This window comes from Rutilus rutilus, assembly GCF_951802725.1.
Source record: "Rutilus rutilus genome assembly, chromosome: 7".
NCBI lineage: Eukaryota > Metazoa > Chordata > Actinopteri > Cypriniformes > Leuciscidae > Rutilus > Rutilus rutilus.
In genome coordinates, this window is record NC_140221.1 from 41,920,067 (window position 1) to 41,940,804 (window position 20,738).

Here is a 20,738-nt window from a genome sequence, read left to right on the forward strand (position 1 = left end):
CTGTTCTCTGAATGTGTTGATGCGGTAATCCATCAAAATCCCCATTGAAGCGGTGGCACGTAAGTGTCCAAGCATTCCTTTGTTAATTGTACTGAAATATATGAAGTTAAATGTTAAAAGTCGATTAACCTCCATTGATGTTGATCTATTTTTATTCCTTGTAGGCGTTTTTTGGGAAGCCATTGATTTTTACATGTTTACTTGTGTGAAGGTTACAAAATGTCATGATCATACACTACCATTCAAAAGTTTGGCGGCAGTACTTAAAAAAAAAACTAAAACAAGAAATTATTACTTTTATTTATCAAAGATGCATTAAATTGATCAAAAGTGACAATAAATGCATTGATAATGTTACAAAAGATTTATATTTCAAAGAAATGCTGTTCTTTTAAACTTTCTATTCAAGGAATTCTAAAAAAAAAATATCAGTTTCCACAAAAATATTAAACATCACAACTGTTTTCAACATTAATTATAAGAAAGTGTTTCTTGAGCATCAAATCAGTGTGTTTAAATGATTTCTGAAGGATCATGTGACACTGAAGACTGGAGTAATGATGCTGAAAATTCAGCTTTGCCATTAGAAATAACCAAAATGGCATCTGCAAAAGTTATATTAGAACTTTTTCAGAAAACTAGCTTTACTTTTCTAATCTGGGCTGATATGTTAATCCTAAAGTCTTAAGGTGATGATACACAGGGCAACTTTTTGAGCAATGTTGCTGGGCAATCTTGCCGAGTGATTGTTGCTTGGGCACTTTCCCATTGAAAATGGGCATTACATTTCTATCTGGATAATTTAGATTGGTCGTGGGCCCTGTGTCTCATCTGGTTGCCCGTTGACGGCAACATTGCCCAGCAACATTGCTCAAAAAGTTGCCCTGTGTATCATCACCTTAAGATTTAAACTCTGGTAGAGAAGCTCTATGAATTGGAGAGTTGGCCAGTTTCTCTAACAGTGAAAAACTAAAAAAAGACACTAAAAATAGTGTCTCCTAAATATCAAATAAGAAATGTAATTCCTCAAAGTCATCACAGTGTTCATACTGACAGTAATTCAATTGCTGGAGGCCGCAAAGGTTCTGTACTTTCACTTTCCGGTAGACGTTCCCACTCGACTGCAGTATCCGGTCGTTGTCGGTGGCGGATAACATGAATTTTTGCACTTTTCTGAGGCATTTTTGCAATTACTTCCAACCATCTGGTCTCAAGGTGATCTTTAGTGGATGTTTGAACTTTGAAGTCAGTTCTCCTCAAGTTCACACGGTTGTGCTAGCAGAGGAACCACAGACTTTTGTCTTTATTTTCAGTGTATTTCTAGTGACATTTATATCTCAAGATGTCTGGAGCATGTGTGGAAACCACTGAGCAGATTGGGGTATTTCAGGGTGAAAGTACTTGTACCTTATATCCCTGCAAATAGTTCAATAATGAAGCAGAAATGTAACGTCAAGGTCAAGGTCAAGTTTATTTCTATAGCACCTTAAAACAACACGAATGTTGACCAAAGTGCTTCACAATCTCAGCACAGATGCACATACAGTTAAAACATAGCATATCAAAAGAATTCAAACCAAAAACACATAAAAGATAAAAAATAAAATAAGAGCCTAGTAACGACACTAAAAAGTGCAATTACATGATCTTTTCAAAAATGCCATACAGCATTTAGACGCATTTTAATATGCTTGTGCAAAAAGGTACGTTTTAATCGATGTTTTAAAAACTTTTAATGTAGGGGATATAAACCATCTTTATATAGCATTAATTTCATCATTTTCCCATCTCTGTACCTCTCTTCCGTCTCTTCTTGTTTGTTTACGCCAGTGTTTCATGAGGGATTCTGTCTTGAAGTGTCTTTAAACATCACCATCAGTGGGCTCTCACACACACTAGTGACAGCTGATCAGAGAGACACACACTGCTCTCTATCTCTCTCTCTCACTCTCTCTCGCTATGAATTCTGCATGACTCTGAGGTATTGAACGTGTCATACATGTCTAATGTTTCTCATGGCATGAGCATAAATAATTAAAAATTACACCTGCCAAAGTTAAAACAATAATTTATAGAATTTACCGCATTAAATTGAACATGGTATAATGCACAAACCTTATATTACACACACATTAGTTATCAGTTAACTGCAGTTAACTATTATTTGTTAATGTTTTAAATTTAATAATAAATGTATTAATAAATATACTGTTTTTGTTTGTTACGGAAGTTTGTTTTCACCAAAAAATTAAATACTTTATCTTTTTCCCCCACAATTGCAAGTTTACATCTTACAATTCGGACTTTATAACTCGCAATTGCGAGGAAAAATATCCAAATTGTGTGAGAGTCACAATTACCATTTTTAATTGCGTGTTTATATCTCACAATTCAGAATAGCATTTTTTCTTGCAATTCCAAGTTTATTTCTCACAACTCAAAATGTACCTTTATTTTTTTTTCATCCTTGATGGGAATAAGCTTCCATAGTTTGTTCATAATACATTATAATACACCACGCACATATATTAGTATATGTAAATTAACATTAAACAATGCTGTAAAAGTATCGTTCATAGTTTTTCATGCTCCTCTGCCTGTTGCATTAACTGAGGATATTGAGCATTGTTATTATTATTGTAAAGTGTTACTGATTAATTTTAGCAAATGAAAAATGTGACATTTAATCTTCTGCAGTAGTTGTGAGATTTATCAAGCTAATTTGAATATATTGGCAACCCTAATTAAAACACATTTCATGTATATAGATCCATAAGAAAATATTCTAATATGCTGATTTAGTGCTGCTGCTTATTATCTTTTATTATTATTAATGTTTAAAACAGTTGTGCTGCTTAATATTTTTGTGGAAAGTGATGCATTTCTTGTGAAGATTCTTTGATGAATAAAATGTTCAAAAGGACAACATTTATTCGAAATTGAAAAATGTTGTAACATTGCAAATGTCTTTTGAGCAATTTAATGCAGAATATAAGTATTAATAAAAAAAAAAAGCTTATTTACCCCAAATTTTTTTTATCTTACCTGTCACTTCATAAGAAACGAAGAGCATCACCTCTCAATGTTCCTTCAATCTGTCTCCACAGCTCACTCTCCAGAGCACCAAATCCAGAGTGGCCTTCTTCCAGGAGCTATAGCCATCCAGACGGACTGGACTATAGTGTCTGAATAATGTCTCGTTGTGTCGTTGTCACATTCCTGATTGGCTGTGACCCATTCCTATATGATCCTAGCACATTCCGGTGATGAAGAATGTATATGTGGGTAAAGTTTACATGCATTACTCTAAGAGGACCAGGACCAGGACCTCAAGTAAACAGAACTACAGAGGGAGAACATGTTTTTAAAGGGACACACACACACACACTAACATAAACTCATTCACATACAGAGTCACACTACACATCGTTTCCCAATATCCCTCTGTCTGCAGGAGGTCAAAAACCCATTGTAAAGACACTACGAATAGCAGTGTACACACACACTGACTACATATATCTCTGCAGTGCATCTTAAATTCATCTTTCCAGTAGCACAGCAGATATCTCTTTCGATCAATATGTGTCAGAATAATTGGCTAAAGCAATGGTATTGCACCCTTGTGCCGTATTAAGTTAGGTGTATATATTTGTGGTCCACTATGGAGCCGTCTAGTCATTCATAAAGGCTGAATTAAACCTTATCGTGTTACAGTTTAGAAGAGTTTACTTTTTCTCAGAGGATAGGTTAGTACAGGATATTTTTAGAGGAGAAAATGCATTTGTGAGAACACCATTTTTACATATGAAATATTTGGGATTTTTTAAAAACCGTTTACTTGGCCTGAAATGTTTTACAATGTTAAAATATATTTTTGAAAATGTTTTCGTGCAGATAAATAAATGAATAGAAATTATCTTAAATATTCTTTGGCTGTTCTTTTTTTTTTTTTTTGATGAAACACTTTGCTTTGCACATCCCCAGAGCCATATAGAGAATCTCTCTATATGGCTCTGCACATCCCCCAAGCACTGAGTTTTACACTTTAGAGTGCAACTTGACCCACACCGATTGTGCCACAGGCATGATTGAAATCATGTGCCTATTATTTTTCAGTGATCAGGGCTCTCATTTATAAAACTGTGCATAGGATCCTTACTAGGGGTGTAACGATACACAAAACTGACGGTTCGGTACGTCCCACGGTTTTGACGTCTCGGTTCGGTTCGGTTCGGTTCATTTAGGTGGAGTGGGGGGTTTAGAAAGCTAAAATTGCTTCTTTTTTTTTTTAAACAGTGCTTTAATTAACAAATTGTGTCCTTGTCTTTAAATTAATTCAATTACAAGTAAACGTTTCGCAAGGATAAAAAAAAAATTATCTGCTAATGCTGTAAACTATATAGGAGCCCTTACTTACACATATAATTAAAGCTTAACAACAGAGCCTAGACTTTTAGCCTAAATTCAGTTGCTATTTATTTTTAGATATAATAATAATCAACACTCAAGTAACAAATTGTATGACAACATGTAAACTGCACATAAGGCAGTTTTTACATTAACATTTTTACTCTCATTTATTATTGAAATATAATCATTTACACAGTTGCTGTCATTTTCATGACAGATATTTTAAATAATCAAGATGTCATTAACAGGTTAAGTAAAATATAATATATAGGTTAATATAGTGCATTTATTTAGTGAAAGAGTTCATTTCCTTAGCAAACTAACAAGCTGTGGACACTGAATGACTTGCCTGAGGTAAATAAAGCTATGTGAAAAACTAAGCGTTTTATTGACGTATTTCCGCTGTTGAAACACTGACTGAGCGATTACACGAGTTATGATGCCTTTCAGTAAGTATACTGTATCTTTCAACATACCTTCAGGTGTCCATTCATGTTTATTCTGTAACTGAGGAAGAGAATAGCGTTTACTCGCGCTCTGCGCTGCCGCTTTAAATGAGGAGCTAGCCTACGGTGATCTGTCACGCCACATCAAAGAGCGCCAAAACGACATTTAATGTTTGAATTTCGTGATCAAATAGACAGAATTTGAAAGATTACACCTTGCTTATTATCGAATGTAACAAACACTGAGCTTATTGCGATTAAATGTGGTTAATGGTGGTTAGGCAGCGCTGTATTCGTTGTGTAAACATAAGACATGAGGTCCAATGAGCCGGACAGCAGGGGGCGGGGCGGGCGTGTTCGGTACGCCATGAGAGTATCGCGATTCGTATCGTGGGTGGTGTATCGCGGTTTTTCGGTTCGGTTGGAATATCGTTACACCCCTAATCCTTACTAAAAGTGTACGTGCGCCCGAAAGCCAAGAATGGCGAATGCCAAAAAATATTCAGACTTGTAAAACCATTCGTACGCCAGAACCTGCGCAGAATTCACTTTATAAATCCCAGTCAACGGAAGATTGTGCGCACATGCATCTCCACCTCGAAATAACCATATATGGAGCTTACAACGCCTAGTTTTACTATGCAGATCCTCATCTGCATATCATTTGCATATGATTATTCATCCACGTGATAACGTTTACCGTTACAAGACACATTACATTAATAAAAATCATGTAGTTGCCCATCCTTGCCTTGTTTTTGAATACATAAATCAAATAGTGTAAAATACATTTCAGAGAAAGTTTTTCTCAATGTTTTCCACTGTTCCAATTGTATTTTTAATTGATTTATATTTTTAATGGAAACAGATAGGCCTTGGGCATTATTTGCACGAAACTATTTTCTCAGACAATCTGGTATTATCATGATAAGCAATCATCTCTGTGGTTAAAACATTAAAACACAGCACGCCACAGGAAAAGTGTTAAAAAACATCGCAAATCTTTCTATTGATGAATGTTGTAACTTCTCAGTAATGATTTCATGTTTTAAGTGTTTAACTCCATTAATTTGAATGGCATATTGAATCTAAATGTTTATATCATAAGTAAAACATATAGTTTAAAACTATAAATCATTATTTTATTTATTTAAACTGTTATTTGCGTCAGTTTCACTAAATGGCTCAACGCGCTCGCTGGCGCGGACATTTAAGAAGGGATGGATATTTGCTTCAAGTTATAGGCTTGGTGAGTGAAATTATATTTGTATTATCTTTCTGTAGCCTATATGTTTAATTTCTGTCTAAAAGTGACCAAAAAGACATTTAACTCCAGCTCACCATCGGTGTCGCCAAACTGCTCCATCTCCAAAACGTTCGTACGCATGGGTCAGAGTTTGCCTGCAGGTGTGCAAATTTTCCCGTCAAGTCATTTTTATAAATCACAACTTATGCGTCGGAAGTGGCGTACGCCTCTTTCAGGGCCTGTTTTGTGCGTACGCAACGGTTATAAATGAGGCCCCAGATGCGCAATTTTCACCTGGTGGACAGTAAAACCCTGTGTTTTGTCCACAAGCATGGCTCAGTATAGAGCATACATCAACTGCCCACTTTATCACTTTATTAAATATTTAAATATTTCCCCCCATTCATATTCCTCATAGGGATTTCAAAAGTATATATTAAATATTATTGTTTTTAAAAATGAAAAAAAAAAAAGACAAAAATGTACTTATATTATTGTCTTGATGAAATGAATGGCACAGCCCATAAAGAATTGTGAATGATCTAACTGAGTAAAAATAGTGGTTTATTTCAAAGTAACTTATGAATTATAATATAAACGGATATGTAGACTTCAGAATTTCAGCTGTTTTAAAAATGACATTGAGATCTGAAGTGGCTTCAACAGATTGACAGATAACTCCAGAGTGCATGGTAGGTCATTCTTGAAGGGTTTATAAGTTATTATTAAAAATCAATTTCTCAATGGAGAACGTGCCTGAGATTTTTAGTACTGTTAAGCTCCATTGTGTTTTGGAATGTTTTGTGTTTTTTTTGTGTGAATGTTTGAAAGGACAGCGACGTATTGAGAACAGCAACAGCAGTCTGTTGGGATTTCGTCTTCCTGAAGAATCTTACACAAGGTAAATCAATATAATCAGCCTAAAATTAACAATTTGTATGTTACATGAAAACAACAACCGTCTCAGTTATAGCATGACGGTAGACTGTGAATTAGAATTCAGTATCACGGTTACTTTAATAGCTCATTAAACTCAAAGCACTTTGCAATAAATATACTGTGGTTTCATCTGTGAAAATCAGTGCAGTTTAAACTATTGCAGTTTTTCCCCAATGGCTTTACAATATTTACAAGATGGTAAACACAATTTTGCTGGGCAGTTGTCTAAGCTTTTTGCTTCATGTATCACACTTCCCATAATCCTGGTTATCATTATCACAGCCTGAGAACAAATACCCACCATCGCTCATCAGTTTCTGCCCTTCCTCAACACATTGTCTGCATGTCTGGACAGATGACAGCTTTGATTGATGGCTGGTTCCAGGCATATTGACAGGCTGTCACAATCAAGAGAGGGATGTGCCTTAGGAGGTGACCATGTCACTATGTGTCCCATCAGTCCTTGGGGTGGCAGATGGAGGCCTTGGGAGATAATACTGGTACCAAGGTGAACAGAAGAAAAGCTACTTTACTGAAGGTGAGAAAATCAGAGGCAGTGATAATCAATGACATTTTTTTGCCTTGGGAATTTATTATAGTTTGATTGCAGCTTACTTGGATTACACAGTTCGCATGCAATTTGATTGCCCAGGCTGTTCTCTGAGGGCAAGCTTTGTTTCTGATCTCTGGAAACCTTGTGTTTAAAGCTGAAATGTGTCTTTTTATATATATATATTAAAATACTTTCTCCTATTGCAGTTTTACATGCCGTGACATTAATAAGCCAGTCGTAGGTTGACAACACTGCACCTGACCTGCAGAGGACAGAACCCAGTCTGAACTCGCATACTCTCTTGAGTAGGTACTTATTTTGAATCAGTAATTACTTTGCGACTGCTAAAAAGGATATTCTGTATAATATCAATATGTATAATATGAATGTAATTCGGTCATGTTGTCAATATCACGTGACTTACTGTTGCGTCGCTTCACTGTCATTCACATTCTCCTGTGGCCTCATGGGATAGTAAAGTGTCCATCGAATGCACACTTCTGAATCTCGCCGGAAGTTGTAGGTAATTTTGCCTACTCTTTTATCAGTACTGTGATTTCGGACATACTACTATTGTCTCGTACAGTTTTTTCGCCTACTATGTAGTGGGGAAGTATGTGATTTCGGATGCAGCCGGTATCTTCAGACCTCCACGCACATCCGGTATTATAGTTTCCACCTTTATCTTCTTTTGTTTTATTGGCATTTTCTATCTTCTTTGACTAGTTCTTAAAGGAATAATCTGGGTTTAATACAAATAATAAAAAGTAAGCTAAATTGACAGTTTCTATGGTGTAATGTTGATTAGCACAAAACATATTGGTCCCATACCACGTTCTCTTTCAAAGAAGTGTTGTAACCCTAACTCTATTGTTGTATTTATTCATTTGAATTAGCTTTTATTTATAGTCTTAATTTTAGTTTTAGTAACTTTGTACTTTTGTCATAAATTTCAAAAATCTAACAAACTTTAAGTGTCATTTAAAGTAATTTAAAGTCATTTTCATTTAAATTTAAGTTAAAATGTTCCACCTAATATGAATATTATTTTAGCTTTATTTCAATTAACGAATTTTAGTTGTAGTTTAACAACACTGCTTATGTTATAAAAATCACTTTTATTAATTTTGTTACAAAACTGTGTATTATTTGAGCTGTAATGTTTTTCTCATTCTCGTCAAATCATGTTAGCACACATTTTCCGTGTCTTGTGGTTACACTGTTAAAACAGTGAGTATTTTTTTTTAATGTTTACAAAGTGTCTACTGTAAAAGATTTTTGCTTCTTTTTTTCCTTCTTTCTTTCTTTTTTTTAAAGGACAAGTGTATATTACCTTTTTTTTTTTTCTAATTACTATTATGCAGTGAGTTGATTGAGCTTAACTTGAACTTGCACTTTGAGCTTTAGTAACCACCTAGTAAACTCAAGGCTTATATAACCTTGAAACTTTTAAACTTCAGGAACACTCCAACTTTACTTCCAATAATTCTTTTTGGTGCTGCTAGGTGTGCAGAAATTACACACTTCACTTTTAATCTTCATAAAACATTATAGAAAATACACTTCACCCTTCATTGTTGAGATACTGTAGGCTGACTGGATTGCTGATTGGATGTCAGCGCTTGTTTTCACGGATCTGGTTCCCCACGTTACCTGAGACACTAATAAATGACATTGAGTTCAGTGATTCATTTCTCTGCTTAAATTGCTTTAATAGGCTTCAGGTGACTTACAAATACCCCTTGACAGGATGGATGAAAGCCGTGTGTGTGTGTGTGTGTGTGTAATTATGCTTTGCCCTCACGTCCATGCAACGCCTGCTTTGTTTTGTATTTGCGTCATTGGATATAACAGTAGGACATAACTGTTATCTGGCTGCAAAAATCACTACAAGCCTTTTAGATGATCAATGGGGAGCACCAAGCCTGGGCGCATACACTCACACACTTCATAAATTTATGCAAATCATATCCATGTGACAGAATATGTTTGAATGTGGCATGTGTTGAAATGTCAAGGGGTGTATAATCAGTTTAGCTCTTTTGTCCTCGCTCGCATCCTGTTTATTGAACCATTTATACCACCTATGGTTGAATGCTTGATTCTGATTGGCTGACAGATGTTTCAGAGTCTTGATTAATGTTCTGTAACCGCACTGCTATAACTTTGTTGACCACATCATGGTTCTAGATCACATCGCTGAATTATTTCAAAATTGTTGCAGTTTATATAACAAGACTTCCTAATTTAGAACTTATAATTTCTTCTGTGGAACAACAAATTTCTTTTTTGGTTTGTTTGTCCAAATTATATAACATTATTCTAGTGGATTTGGGATATTTTAATCTACATATTTTATATATTGTGCCTTTAAAATCCAAGCTACGGTTTCCACCTAGTAATAGCAACTTGGGCTGTTTCTAAGTAGGCATTTTGTCTGTGGTGTAAGTAGTTTTAGGGACATGAAAAATGATTTGAAATGAACAATTGCACCCATGGTATGCAGTAACCGTAATATATAAGCAGAATTACTGATTCCAGACCTGGATTATTTAAAATGAATGCACTCTTGAGGTGTGACTGCATAACATAGTGTTCATATTACCACCTCGGGGTGCGCATTCATTTTCAATATTTCAATTCATCAGTTTATTTCTTTCTTATGTTGCAGGTCCTCTTGTTTCTGCAGTGTGAAGTCATAAGACAAATGAGACACCTGTATGTGATTCTGGTGACCTGTTGTTCACCTGGAACTTGTGATCATTGGTCACATGGTCAGAATTATTGGCACCCTTGGTAAATATGAACAAAGAAGCCTTTGTTAATCCTTTTGTTATTTTATCCAAAAAAATCACAATCTAACCCTTGCGTTGAAGTAAAAGAATTGAAAATGGACTGAAAACCTCTTTATTCAATACTTTTTGCAACCTCCTTTTTCCAAGATAATTGCTCTGTGTCTTCTCCTAGAATGCCGGATGAGTTTGGAGATCAGAGACCATTCCTCCATACAGAATCTCTCCAGATTCCCAGATTCATGTTGGCGCTTCTTCTCTTCAGTTCAGCCCACTCATCTTCTATAGGGTTCAGGTTAGAGGGCTGGGACGTCATGGCAGAAGCTTAGTTTTGTATTTAGTGACCCATTTTTGTGTTGATTTTGATGTTTGTTTTGGATCGTTGTCCTGATGGAAGATCCAACCACGGCCCATTATAAGATTTCTATCAGAGGCTGTCAGGTTTTGATTTATCTGTTGGTCTTAATCCATGATACTATGTATCTGAACAAGATGTCCTGGACCTCCGGCAGAAAAAATAGACCCACAGCAGTATAATAAACCTTTGGCAAGGGGTACTTTTTATCCCCACCAAACCTATCTAAACGTAAATATTTTACTCATAAGAATTTCTAGGGGTGCCAATATTTGTGGTCAACATGTATTGGAGAAAAACATTTTTCATAAAGAGACCCCCCCCCCCCAATTCAATTGTTTTACTTCAATGAATGGTTCGATTTTTGCAACAACAAAAAATTAATGAAAGATCAAAAGGGTAAACAATGCAAATTTATTTTCACAGCCATCTTTGATCATATTTACCAAGGGTGCCAATAATTATTCTGACCATGACTGTACACTCCAGCAGGTTTTGGGAGTGAGACTCACATTTATTTGCAGAAGATTCTATAACCGATTTCTTTCTTGTATCATTGTTATGTTTATGCAGTACATTTATGTTTATTATATAATAATTTAATAGAATCATGAAATGCTAGGTTTTAATGTTAAATACATCATTAATGGAAGAAATAATAACTGATTAGGTATTTGGTTTACTGTAACTATGCTCTGATTTAAAAAAAAAAAGATAAATAAATGTATTTTTTTAAAGAGAGAACTTTTTTACAGCACGGGCACATTAAATCAATAAATAGTGACAGTAAAGAAGACATTTATAATATTACGGGTTAATAATATATAATAATTATAATTATAATATAGGGTTTCTATATGTCACATAAATGCTGAACTTTTTCATTTTCTATTCATCAAAGAAAGAAATGGAATGGAATCCTGGAAAACACTAAAAAAAAAATCATGGTTTCCATGAAAAAAGTTAAGCAACACAACCGTTTTCAACATTGATAATCATAAGAAATGTTTCTTGAGCAGCAAATCAGCCTATTTAGAATGATTTCATGTGACACTGAAGACTAGTAATGATGCTGAAAATTTACCATCACAGGAATAAATGACATTTTAAAACATATTAAATTGGAAAAGAGTTATTTTAAATTGTAATGATATTTCACAATATTGCTATTTATATACAGTGCTATGCATAAGTTTAGACACCCATACTAAAGTTGACTAAAAAGAGGAATAAAAAAATCATCTTTTGGAAACTTAACTTAATGCCTTAATTTAAAAAAATTTGGAAAAATCCAACCTTTAAGGACACCAATTTTCTTTGTGAATGAATAATGTATCGTAAATAAATAAATGTTCTTCCTTAAAATACAGGGTGCATAAGTTTGGACACCCCTATGTTAAATTCCCATAGAGGCAGGCAGATTTTTATTTTTAAGTATTTTTTTACAAAGATTTCTTAGGATACTATGCATCCTGATAAAGTTCCCTTGGCCTTTGGAATTAAAATATCCCCACATCATCACATAGCCTTCACCATACCTAGAGATTGGCATGGTTTTATTTCAGTTAGCCTAATAGCTAGTTTGATTTGCATTGAGAGATGATCTTATGGAAAGTACCCCATGCCAATCTCTTGGATTTTTCCTAATTTTTTAAATTAAGGCATTAAGTTCAATTTCCAAAAGATGATTTTTTATTCCTCTTTTTAGTCAACTTTAGCATGGGTGTCTAAACTTATGCATAGCACTGTATATATGCACAAACATGATGAGTGCTGTACTTGTGAACGGATATTTGTGGCTGTGCTGTAGATTAATATGATGTGCTTATCTTGAATGTAGGATGAATTGCAATTTTATAAAGTGAAGTGAATTTAGGAAATTCTTTGTTAAAACATAAATAAATAAATCGTTCAGATGTTAAAACTGCACACACTCTAATCTTGTAGGATAAAAATGAACTCTTACTAATTTCATGGGCGGCTGATTGGATCCAAGCCAGGACTGCTGTGCGTTTAAACGAGTATGAGAGTGAATTAGTGAGTACTTGAAACAATGACAGACTCAAATCATTCATGCAGTGACTCAAGCAGAGCATTTTATAATGGTCTCTTTGTTCCCATATCATATTTGATTCTATCCCCCATCCTCACGTCTCTCCAGTCTAGTTTATGGGTGGTGGACCAGGGGAAGTGTTACCTGAGCACAATCACTCTGCACTCATTAGGTTGTCCAATCACAGCAGGGGGGCCAATCCGCCTATTTTTAGACCACCATTTTGCATTCCAGACCATCAATCAAACTCTGACATGGTCCACGCAGGCGCTTTTGCTATAAGCTCTGAAGTGTCGCATGTCAGAAAAGCCCAGTAAAACCAACTGAAACTTCTATTGATCTGTCAGTTTATCAGCAGGGAGAATTAATTCATGAAATTTTCATGAGATTTAATACGCAGCCCGGTATTTAGCACAGTAAGACTCCTTCAGAATTTTGAAAATATTTATATTAACTCCCAACAAGTCTTTCTGAATTTTATTTGTAATTTTTTTTTTTTTTTACTTTTTAGTTTATCAGCATGTCCATTCGCACATTTCGAAATTGACTAAAGGCACCACTCGTTAAATTGTTACAAACCTGGTTTAGTTAAAGGTATAGCGGAGGATTTTCCCGAATTTTAGAAAAGAACCGCCCTCTCCACTTTTTGAATAAATGCACATGCGCAACACTCTACCTGCTCCCGAGAGGGAACGCCTATTAAACGTGTGCACGAGAGAGCATGCACGAGCCTAGTTCTCCTCGTGCACGCTCTGTTTACAAGTTGCTGTCGGCATGGCTCATACAAGCGGCACAAATATGTTGCAAATTATAAACTAACTCAAAAACATTCATGCAAGACAAAATGTCAAATGCTCTTCCGTGTTTTAATTACTTATTATACTGATCGATTGAGTGAGGACTCAAGACATGATCTGCAATGGAGAAGTAGCTTGTTGCATTTGTGTAATAAATACTATGGTGAACACATTGGAATTATCAAAAATGAACACACAAGGTTTAAGAACATTTCAGCATGATACCTTTTACCATTTGGTCATAATGCTACTTTAGACAAATTGAGATGTTTACCGTGTCTGCGCGGTGCGTGACTTAATTGTGCCAGGGCTAGCATCGCTAATCATAGCTTACATTAACTTTTACTAGCAGTGATTTTAAATGGATTTCTCCAAATAGCATGCCAAACTTTACCTGTCGAGTAGAAACTTCGCGACTGAGGCATCAGTGGGAAGCCCAACCTGTGCTTTTAGCGCACGCCAGCGTGTGAAATATTCTCCCAAAAACACTCTGGTCTTGTTTCTTTCTTCAGAGGCCTTTCTCTTCTTGTCATATAATTCGTAGACACTTTTTCTCTTGCGACCCTCAGACATTTTGAAAAAACCCGGTGAGAACGGGCGAGCTTCAATGAATGGCTGAAACCATAGGCTAGCTCACCACACATATAGACCTGAAAGTGCGCATGCGCAGAAAGCGAAAACTACCTAGGGACGAGCACGTACGACGGCCTTACGTAAACATATCACCAGAATGATTGACAACTAGGAGGACCAATAGTCTTGATGATCCACCCGGAAAAAGAAAATCCTCCACTATACCTTTAAACTTTCAGAGTTCATCTGTATGACAGATAAAAATAATTGTATTTGCTGCATTCTCATTTTCTGCAGTGTTTAGCAAAAGTATCTATTTTTCTACTCACCGTGTTTCTGTTACTGTTGTTAAAGGGATAGTTCACCCAAAAATGAAAATTAGCCCATGATTTACTCACACTCAAGCAGAGCATGTGAGCGGAGTGGAGCGGTGAGAATCTCCGCTCATCGCTCACTGAACTGTTCACCCCTCCGCTCCCCCGCTCAAAGCTACATCAGGCCGCTCCGCTCATTTTCGCTCAGCGCTCAACGCAGTTTGCTTCGCGCTCCACTCAAATCACCCCCGCTCGCTCCAAAAAAGGAAAAAATCTACATGTATATCACTTGTAGCGGTCCCCAACCTTTTTTGCGCCACGGACCGGTTTAAAATCAGACAATATCAGACACGGACCGGCCTTCAAGGTGTGTGGCGGATAAATACAACAAAAATGATTAAAATGATACGACTGGCATAAAAACTGGGGTATTTTTTTAAATAGCCTATAATAATAAACGTGAATCCAATGTGTAGGCCTACTCGCAACTTTATTAACAGCGTCCTCTAACATCGCGCAGGCAAATGAGAAAGTCTGAAAACAAACAAAATGCCCCCAAAAGAAAAAAAATCTCTATGTTTTCAGTGCTGATGCGTTCACGTAACATGTAAGGGCACCTAAAAGCTGTCACAACGAACCGGCAAAATGATTATGAATATGTAAAATATAGCAGAAGACATTTTAAATTTTTTTTTATGTCTGTCGGCTGGAAAGATGCTGACTCGTGATCTTCGCAGTAGTGAACGCGCCTGAGAGAAATGCACATTTCATACGGGAGAGCAGTCTGTTTTCTTTCGTTTTGAATTGTTCTGTTTAAAAGTAGACATTTCAAGCTTTATATATATGTCTCAGGTGTGTGAGGCAAGTAGGCTATACGCTGAGTTTCGGTTCATTCATGAGACAAACTCCAGGTTCACGCCGGCGCCTTCGTATCGTGGTTATCTATTTTCTAATATATTTACTTCTTATTAAATCCAGACAATTGGTTGATGAAACCTTGATTAAAATTAAGATACAATTAATACAAAACGAAATTAAATTTAAAGACAGGCTTTGTGCTTTCAGTTTGAGGTCTGAGTGAAAGTTTTAAAGCAGTCTTAGTGCCGCTTTCAGAGCGCTCACGTCCGTAACGGAGAACTGTCCCGTCCATAACATTTTTTTTATATATTTTTTTTTATAAATTTCTAAATGAATGTGACTTATAGTCCAGTGCGAGGCTAGGCCTATGTTTTTTCTTCTTCATGGCGCATTTTTTGACTGATGCGCCTTATAGGCTACTCCGGAGCGACTTATATTGATAGGCTACACCTGTCTGAATTCTCATTTTACTTTTTGAACTCCATTATTGAGCCGAGTTTTGCCTGAAAATAGTCTACTGTTGATGACTGTGCAAGACAAATAGATTCAGGGTCAGGCTTGACTGAGCATGCTTCAGACTCGTGGTGTGAGCGGAGCGGAGCGAAATTGGAGCGGGAAATGCGACGCTCCGTCCTTTTGAAATTGCCGCTCTGCGCTCTGTCCAAGATCCGCCCGCTCACGCTCCCCGCTCGCTCCCGCTCCACTCCGCTCACATGCTCTGCCCTCAAGTCATCCTAGGTGTATATGACATTCTTCTTTCAGACGAATACAATCGGAGTGTAGCGACAATGGGTAGAAAGCAACCACCAACTAATCTTCTTTTTGAATATTAATTCAAATTCTCTACTTCTCGATGACTGAGGGGGGAAGATTTGTTCAGAACGTCTCATGATCATCACCGGTCTGACTAATTGAAGGAGCCCCCGGCACTAACACATAACTGGTCAATGGCTAGCTTTGTGGCCTACTACGGACTGGTTAAGATAAAGACAGTGTCCGCACATTCCAGAGTCAAATCACCAAGACCAGAGCCATAAGTCACCCATCCCGGTGCCAGAGAGTCTGCAAAAGACCCTTCTAATGACCCAACTAACGGAAAAGCTTGTCAATTTAAGGTTTTTAAAAGAAGAATCGACACCAGCAGATGTTACTGAAACCCCCGACAACATTCCTGAACACCTCCTCCTTAAGACCTCTGAACAAACAGAGTTCTGTCTCTTCACCAGAGAACTGATTCTTATCAATAACTATACATAAAATCATTCAAGAACAATTTTCAATGGACTCATGATCAAACAATCATGCAACTACCTAATCCTGGGTTGTTTCCACCACTTATATGCATATTTTAATAAGATAATATGTTTTGATCCCATTTAATTCAGGTAATAGTTATTATATTAACTATTAGAAGGAGTGAATGAATGAAAGTGTGTACTGTTTCATATCAATGCTATCTTACGAACACAACTAGCAAGATGGCTTGAATGATATCGGTGTAATATGTTTTGATCTTCTTTTAATTAGAAATCATGTCTAAACTGTAGCCTCTGTTCTCTCTGCTAGTAAGGAGATCCCAGATAGCGCATGATTTATGACTTTGCAAACAAAGGCAGTGTCTAATTGGTCAGAACTCATCCTGGAGGTTGGACAAACTTTTAGTTTAAAACCTTAGACCCAAAAACAAATTTTTCTCTCTCTCGGTGCTCTCTCGCTCTCTATAGGAACCATGTAAACGCGCAAACGAAATAACCCCAATCAAGATCTGAAGAACATGGGTTAAACAGCTTCATTCAAGCCATCATCATCTACTCTCAATTTCCTTTCTTTTCTTAGTTTCATTTCTTTTCCGTTGTGAGTGTCGGTTCTAAGTTAAGTTATGCGACAAGATTTCGAGCCACGTTTCTTCTGCAAAGCCAGCTTCAAACAAAGACTTTCATTCCGCCAGCACACCACGTGACTGACCACGTGATCCAGACATCAGGCACGAGGAGACCGAACGGACCGGGAAAACCCCTTTCACGCAACAAAAAGGGAATCCCCAAAAGCAAATACGCAAGTAGACTACCTCCAGACTTTTAAGCTGAAACTGGTGTTTTGATAAGGGTAATAACCAGTCTTAAGAAACGATAGAAGGGTTAAATTAATGATTGATGGTTCGTTCAGGTCATGTCTAAGTGCATATGGAATCGTGAGATTTCATCCTTTCACTCTTAAACCCACTCTTTCCTCACTCTATCCCTTTCTGCAACGCGTATGAATGTGTATGTGTGTGTGTGCGTGTGTTTGTGTTAGATATTAGCTTTATGTGTTAGTAGCCTATATAATCAATAAAGTATTGTTTGTATTTAAAAGAGATTACTCGTGTGTGCTTATCAGATTTATTGTCTTGAACTTCGATTTAAATTACCTATGCTTTTACCCTTAATTTACTTCGTAATTTATTGTTAGCTGGGGATTAATTCTTTCTTGGCCAGGAAGATATTATATTTCCTAGAGTTAATACTTGTTTATGCTTTCTGTTCATTGGATGAACTGATGAAATGATCATACTATTGATTCTGCTACAGTAAATTCTGAAAATAATTAAAAATAATTAAAATATTAATTATTGGTCATATTCCGTTATGAACAATAATTAATAATATTTATACGTGGGCGTATAAACGCTACAGGAGTTATATTAAAAATATGTCCTGGCTCTTCCAAGCTTTATAATGGGAGTGAATGGGTATATTTTTTTGGAAGTTAATCAAAATCCATCCATGATAAAAGTGCTCCACACTGCTCTGGGGGGTTAATAAAGGTCTTCTGAAGCGTAGCTATGCGTTCGTGTAAGAAAAATATCCATATTTAAAACTTTATCGACTAAAATAACAAGCTTCCGACAGATGGCCTACACAAGTCGACTTACGCCACAAGAGCAACACTTGAAGATGTATAACGGAGGGTGTAGGAGTAGCGTAAGCTTTGACGCCTCCCGCGGTTCAAACAAACAGGGCTGGGCAACAAACTCAAGCTCCTCCAACATTTCTCTTTAAAAATTCTCGTTTTAGACTTCTGATTCGTGACTGGTGTTTTGTTTTGCTCTATCCTCTGCGCTCTGCGTTCGTCATTTCGTTGTGCGTCAAGTTCAAGTGTTACTCTTTCGCCGTAAATCGATGCGTACGGCCGTCTGCCGGAAGCTAGTTATTTTAGTCGATAAAATATGGATATTTTTCTTACACGAACTCATCGCTTCGCTTCAGAATGCCTTTATTAATTCCTCGGAACGTGTGAAGCACTTTTATCATGGATAGATGCACTTTTATGGACTTCAAAACAGAAACGGCCATTCATAAAGCTTGGAAGAGCCAGGACTTTTTTTTTTATATAACTCAAATTGTGTTCGTCTGAAAGAAGAATGTCATATACACCTAGGATGGCTTGAGGGTGAGTAAATCATGGGCTAATTTTCACTTTTGGGTTTTAAAGAACCGCAGCTGCAGCTCTTAAAGGGATAGTCCACCCAAAAATGAAGATTGTGTCATCATTTACTCATGTTGTTCCAAACAACCAGAGTTTCTTTCTTCTGTTGAACACAAAAGAAGATATTTTGAAGACTGTTTGTAACCAAACAGATCTCGGGCCCCATTGGCTAGTAGGAAAAAAAAATACTATGGTAGTCAATGGGGCCCGTTACGTTACGTCTTTAGCGGGAGAGAGAAGCAACGCACACGGAGCAGAAAGGGCTTGAAATAAGGCACGCTTGGCTCTAGATAAAATATATATTAGATATATATTTTAGAGGATAAAGCACTGTTACCGTAAACGACCCTGACCCTGTGGTGTGAACCGCTCCGTTGTTGTAGGCTCTTAGTGGGATTCGAACTGGTGTTTCTGGCATGGGAGGCGGGCACGCTAACAAGGACGCTAAAGACTAATGACTGGAAGTACTGATCCGTGTGTGTGTGTGCGTGTGTGTGTCTTTTTTCATTACGGTGGTGGCTAATACCAACTCACCATATAGCTTTATTTTATATGCACAGTATTTGAGGAGAAACTAAGGGTTCTCTAACATTTAATTTTTGGAATTCTATTGTTGGTTTTTTACTGCTCTGGCATTAGTGTATTACTGAAAAACTCTCCATTCAGTTACATGTGTGTGTCTAAGATAAATGTATTATCCTTTGTGCCATTAGCTGCCACTAAATGAACAGAGAGGGCTGCATCATTATTACACTGCTGTCATTATAACATGAGTTTCAGTTATTAAATTTAACCATGAACTATTCTCTCTGGTAGACTGTGTGCTCTAAAACACCTTTTTTAATTGGGTTGAGATCCGCATAACCATCTAATTTTTATTTTTTTACAGAAACAACATGAACGAAAGCACCGAGTCATGGATCACTGTAAAGGTCAGCTAGTTATTAATATATGCAGAGCTGATTTAAAGACATTTTCAGATGCTGAAACTGTCGGTCAGGCTTTTGTAAAGTTCCTGCTTGTGTGCTTATGGGACTATGATAGATTATGTATTTTATAGACACACATACAGTTTGGATCAGTAACATTTATTTTTTGGAATGAAATGAATACTTCTATTCAGCAAGGATTAATTAAATATATTATCAATAGTCACAGTAAAAATCTGTTTCTAATAAATCGAAACATCAAAGAATCCTAAAAAATGAATGTTTCCACAAAAAAATGTTTAGCAGCACAATTGTTTTCAACAGTGATAATAAGATAAGAAAATTAAAAATTCTTTTTTAAGATTTCTGAAGGATCATGTGACACTGAAGACTGGAGTAATGATGCTGAAAATTCAGCTTTGCATCACAGGAATAGATCAATTTTTTAAATATACATTAAAATACATTACTTTTTTAATCAAATAAATGCAGCTTGGACTTCATAAAATTACACAATCTTACCAACCCCGAACTTTTGAACAATAGCTTATATAATTAGTGTAAATAGTGTATATAATAGTATACTTTATATGATAATAATGACTATTTCCTTTCATTTTATTTTGACTAAACAATATAAAAAATTAAAAAAGGTTGGGAAACACTGATCCAAACACATACTTTTTGTTTGATTTTCTGTCAGTTCATTGTCTTCTTTTTGACTTCCAGAACTCACATGCATGTTCTGTCACAAATTCACAGCTACCACTAAGATCAATAGCACAGAGAGAAGACAGGTAATCAGAACTGCAAGCGTTCTGCTCAATCCTAAAAAAACAGGTTTTCTTTCTCTCTTTTTAACCCCAACACAGCGGTTTTCCCACCACATAATGCACTTGTCCCATCAATGCGGGAAACAACGCTCAATGTGTCACTGCTTGTCAGTATTTTCACCTCTCTACGGATGATATATCAAAACAACTGATGGGCTCTCTTGCTATTTTG

General features: G+C 36.4%; 1 protein-coding gene across 2 annotated transcripts in view; it reads left to right on the forward strand.

The window, feature by feature from the left end:
- The window catches only part of nf2a (NF2, moesin-ezrin-radixin like (MERLIN) tumor suppressor a), a 37,979-nt gene extending 34,056 nt beyond the window's left edge, over positions 1–3,923 (forward strand). For both annotated transcript variants that reach the window (XM_084413836.1, XM_084413837.1), the window contains one exon: positions 3,108–3,923. In XM_084413836.1, coding sequence (XP_084269962.1) covers positions 3,108–3,158 — 51 coding nt within the window. In that variant the 3' untranslated portion in view covers positions 3,159–3,923. The remainder of the gene's footprint in view (positions 1–3,107) is intronic.
- Positions 3,924–20,738: the final 16,815 nt, after the last annotated feature.